Raw genomic sequence first — 5,239 nt, 5'->3', positions numbered from 1 at the left:
CACAGCTTTTGTTTGCTTTGTTTTGTTTCTTTTTATACCCTGTACTTCTGACAATCTGTGCTATATTAACCCATTTAAATACTGCAGAACTACCAGGGTCAGTTGGATCACGCAGCTCAGTAGTCACAAAACCACCACGAGGCTGGATAATTTCAGGAAATGAAGAGCAGCAGCAGCATCTTTATGGACATCAGAAAGAGAAGCTCAAAGACACAAACACTCAGAAAGTTTTCAAGTGTTTTTCTTTCATTGTTTAAATAAAAGTTTTGAGAATAACCATATCCTACATTATTCCCATAATAAAAAAAATTATGACAATGCTTAGAAGTGGACAGAAATACCCATATAGTGATTGCACAAAACATTTCTGAAACGGAAAATAATTTCAGCAAGTCAGTTGGTTTGAATAAATGGCATTTCCTGTTGCAAGGCCTTGTCTATACAGCAAAGTTACATAAAGACAACCTAAAATAGAAACTTATATCTAATGAAATTAATCAGAAAACCTTCTGGGTATATAATCCTATTTCATGGTGAATGTGGCTTGCAGTCTAGCTTAACTGTATTGGGACCAGGCTCACATTACATCAAAAGAACATCTGCAAATTAATTTGCATTGTTTAAACAAATTTAGTTAAACCCAATATGAGTTAATCAGTGCAAATTTCCCAAAGAATCAGCTTAAAAGGCAATTCGATGCAAAAACAACAGGAGGAGCTTGACAGGAAACACACAACCTCCTGAAACAGCTTCTTTCTGCGAGGTGATTCGTACTTTCTAAGGATGCACAACTCCCACTTGCCACTGATTTTAGTGGAAATCCCAGCAAATCCAGCTTTCCTAGAGACAGACCACGAGTATGGAATTAACAGTGCTGGATTTACTGCAAACGCTACCGCTCTCTTGTTGGGAGAGAGCTGTTGAGACAACAAAAAGAAACGTGCCAAGATCAGACTACGACACGTCATATCCTGTATTCGGCTAAATATTCACCTTGCAAACGCTACAGGCAGGTTCCATTCGCTTGCAGATCAGCAGACGGTACCCGCAGCCTCAGCCATGGACCGTCCTGGCTGTCCTGCTCACCACTACAACTGCCAAACAGATTCTGTGCAACTGCGACATGGACAAGCCTTTATGAAACAATAAAAAGCTTTTCAAGATAAAAAACTATACTAAATGTTTGATTGATATGATGAGTAAACCCATCCCACTTCATACATTCATTATACAATAGTAGTGTTTTATTCAGTAGTGGGTTTTCAGCCACATCAAAAGTGGCCACAGCTTCATGTGCAATTAAAACCAAGTAGTTTATTGATACTGCTGATAAACAAGAATAAATATTGCTTCAAGCGCATGGCTTGGCAGCTCTTATGATAAATAATGTGTTTCACTCATTACTAAGCAGGCTGTTTGGGGAAATAGCAGGTTTAGGTAACTTGTTCATGACACCAACATCTCATTGTTCGTCTAGGAGGAACACACCACATAGTACTCGTTGTTGCAAAGTGTGCAACTCATAAGATTTAAAAAAAAATAAACCCCCAATTCTCAGATTAGACTTCTTAGCAAAACTGGAAGGGTGTTTTTGTGTGTGTCAGGAATAAAATGGCAAAATATTATTACAGATACTTCACCTAAGGAGAAAGTTAAGGCTTGTTTTCCAAGAGTTTCCTTTTCAAAGGCAGGCATGAATTTAAAGTCATGGTCTGCTTAAGACATCACATCTCAAATTTCCCTCTTTGTTGCTAGGAAGCATCTGTGGCAAGCTAGTGTATTTAACACTTGATAACGTGATGTTCTAGTTTCACAACAGAGCTATATACTGCTTTAATAAGTACTGATATTTTTGCCACACTTAGCGTCGCTGTCATTACAGCTTTCGCGTAAGGCAATACAAATGGGAATATTTAAAAAAGATAAGTATGAGATTTGGATCACCCATGATATTTTAACATAAATAAAGAAAGAGGGAGAATTAATTTGGGATCAGTTAAGCTCTTAAAGAGCAAAGGCCTCTGTCAGCCTTGGACCCGCTCCTTCATTTCTTAGTAAGAGAAACAGACCCAAATTCGGATTTCTCTGCTGGGAATGCCAGTCAGCAGCTCCTGAACAAGAGCAGACCTCTTCCAATACCTTTTATTTCTTTTTTCTCCTGAGGAAGAAGCTCGTTACCACCTGCCAGACCTCAGCTAGTACAGATTTGGTTTCCTTCAGCCCATCACCTTGCTCCTTACAGTGGAAATACTGTAACCATTCCTACATTCAACTACTCCAGTACTGAAAGCAAAGTCCAAAAATTTTAAAACTTATTTTATCTGCTATAACTGTACTTCTTTGAACTCAAAGGTATACTTGGAAGAGGCAGTCCAGGAGAAAAGGGTTTCAAGTACCAACATCTGTATGTCCCATACCAAGCTGACAGACCTATCAGCACACCGAGAATCTTTTGACTGAAGTCATGGAAATACAGGGCAGTGCAGAGAAACATAAACACCCAGATCATGGTGAGAAAACACAAGGACACAAACAGAACGTTGATCACAACATGCAGCTTGGAGTTCTGGTCTATGGACAAGCCTTCCAGCACAGCCACTTCCTCCATGATCATCAGAGCACAGTATGAGAGCAGAAAACAATGCCCTGAGATATCAAAACCATTCCAGATCCCGTTGTCCTGGTGGCACTCCTGCTTGGTGGCATACAGCCGGCGGGGCTCGCGGAGCTCACCCGACGTAGAGCACACGCCGGTGAGATTCTCGATGTAGATGAAGAGTCCGGTGCAGACGTACCAGATGGCAGTGCCCACCAGCAGCGCGCTCAGACGCCGCAGCACCATCAGAACGCTCTTCGTGGGGCCGTAGAGGAACTTGCTCCCGGCAAACTGGTAGGTGGTGACCGCGATGAAGGGCAGCAGAAGCCAGAACGTCCATGCCCAAGCCACCTTGACAAAATATCTGCCAGAGGAAAGTCAAAAGAGAAATATGCACGTGTGAGACTTCACAGCAGCTGAGGTGAGTGGTGGTGCTACAAGAAGTAGGTTTTCAAGGTCAGTTTTTAGAGCTAAGTCAGACACTTGTGCCCTCCCCTCAAAGCAAAGCAGAGCTAAAACCTTACACCACTGCCCTCTACTTCTCTCAGGCTCAACACACGAATACTCCCTCAACCAGCTACTTCACCAGTTTCCCAGGCAGCGTTCCCTCGGACCCAGAGCCCTTGTTCAGACTGGCAGTTCAGCTTTGCAATCGCTTTTACCCTACAAACCCGCTCAACTCTGCCCTACTCAGAATGCAGCTGCAAAGAACGTATTTTTAGCTTGCCAGCCTGACAACAGTAACCCATCCTCTGACGCTCCTCCTCCATCTCAATTATCTTTGCTTCACAACCTCACACTCTTAATACTGAATAAGGCAGTCAGGAGAAGGGCTGACTCTTTCTTAATCAGCCTTTCCTCCGCTATCACCTTATAAAATCAATGAAAAAACACAATGTGTTTGTTTCTTTGCTGTCCCTCCAGTTGCAAAGAGCTTTCCTTGGGCATACACAAATCCTTGCCCAGGATTTTGAGGAGTACCTCCTTTGCTCTTAGTTTTACAGAAGTCGCATCTGTGTGGCAACTACAGTTGCCACCATGGAATAGGAATTGTAAATAAAATCCTCATTTTATTGAGACAGTTAAAAGCAAAAAAGGTTGTGAGTATCATTGCTGCCGGCAAACCCACAAGCAAGCAACCTGTGGGGAAAAAAATTGCTTCAGGAACTGCCAGTACAGATAACCTTCCTCAATTTAAACAGGGGAAACTGAACTGTATTATGTTTTTACTGCACGGTCCATTTCACTAAGTGTTCCTGCCAACCCGTTGCAATCGCACTAAAAGCGGCTCCTCTCCCACATGTCAACAAATGACAAATTCGAATCAATAAAGTAAAAATTTCCCCAAGTATCACGGGAAACCAGCAATTATAGCTTTACTTTCTGACCCACTGCAGGGGAAGCACCGGCCCAGCTCATCGCCATCCTCACGCCCTTCAAAACGTTCAAACGCATTTGTCAAGAGTGACTAAACCAGCTAAATCATTGCCAAAGTACGGGGAAAGGATGGCAGGAACTCTGCTTTTGCAACAGACTCTAAAAGACTTATTTCCTTCAGCCTGCTGTTAGAACAGCTCAGCAACTCGCATTTTGCTCAAACCTGCGGAATCACCTGGGAGCTGAAAAAGAAAAAAACTGTTCTTTTTTTTTTTTTCCCCTTTTCCAGTAAAGACTGAGCAAGAAACTCCTCTTGTTCTGAAATTTCACAGTCGTGTGGCCTCTACCGGACCAGGAAAGCGAACAGCCCCCCGCCCCGGCACAGCCCGCGCTCCCCGCCAGCCCCGGCTCACCCCCCGTCCAGCCCTCCGCCCGTCCCGCCGCCCCCGCCTCTCCTCACACGTTGAGCGGGTTGCGCTTGTTCTGCATGGGCGTCTCGGGCACCAGGTCGCCATCCTTGAGGGCGGACCCGAGGAGCACGATGGCGAGCAGCAGCCAGGGCAGGCGCCGGCGCACCCGCCCGTCGGCCAGCCCGGCCCGCAGCCCGCGGCCGCAGCGCTCCAGCCGCTCCATCGCCGCCGCCGCCGCCTCCTCGTCCCGCCGCCACCACCGCCCCGCCCGCTCGGGCGCCGTACTGCGTCACGCACCGCGCGCCCGCCCCGCCCGCCGCCACCGCCTCGGCACTCGGGCGCCCCCTGGTGGCGCCCGCCAGGCTGGGACGCGGTGAGGAGGGAGGGGGGTGTGCGCATGCGTGCCGCGGGAGGGAGGGCGCCCCCTGCAGGGTCCGGTGGGGGTGTGCTGTGTGAGCGGTTCCATGCCCGTGTGGGGTCCGTACGGGATCCATAGGGGATCCGCACGGGACCCATACAAGAGTCACAGGGGACCCACACGGGATCCGCACGAGACCCATACACGATCCATAGGGCACCCGCACGGGACCCATACACACTCCATAGGGGACACACATGTGATCCATACAGGATCCACATAGATTCCATACATGATCCATACGGGATCTGTGTGTTCTGCACCAGGCGACCCCCCGCTGTCTGTCAGGAATGACACGTGTGCTCAGGATCTGCCAGTTCACACTCTCCCCTGACAACACGAGAACACAGGATGTGTTTTACACCCATCAGCAGGCGGGTGGTTCCTTCCAGAGCAGCAAAGAGGTGCACCAAGGGGCTCATGGCCTATAGTATCCAT

At 47.1% G+C, this 5,239-nt stretch overlaps 1 protein-coding gene across 2 annotated transcripts; it reads right to left on the bottom strand.

The window, feature by feature from the left end:
• Positions 1–225: 225 nt before the first annotated feature.
• On the bottom strand, positions 226–4,892 carry FITM2 (fat storage inducing transmembrane protein 2). 2 transcript variants are annotated; one of them, XM_065031978.1, is made up of 2 exons: positions 4,387–4,892; positions 226–2,960 (listed from the first exon to the last, which is right to left on the bottom strand). In XM_065031978.1, exons 1-2 carry the CDS (start codon positions 4,875–4,877, stop codon positions 2,318–2,320), a joined length of 1,134 nt encoding a protein of 377 aa, XP_064888050.1. In that variant the 5' UTR covers positions 4,878–4,892; the 3' UTR covers positions 226–2,317. The 2 variants fall into 2 exon arrangements, with proteins under 2 accessions (XP_064888050.1, XP_064888051.1); XM_065031979.1 differs by having other exon boundaries at positions 4,434–4,666.
• Positions 4,893–5,239: the final 347 nt, after the last annotated feature.

This window comes from Columba livia, chromosome 16 (assembly GCF_036013475.1).
Source record: "Columba livia isolate bColLiv1 breed racing homer chromosome 16, bColLiv1.pat.W.v2, whole genome shotgun sequence".
NCBI classification, from domain to species: domain Eukaryota; kingdom Metazoa; phylum Chordata; class Aves; order Columbiformes; family Columbidae; genus Columba; species Columba livia.
Note: the sequence above shows the minus strand (reverse complement) of the source record. Positions and strands in the feature narration are given on the sequence as shown.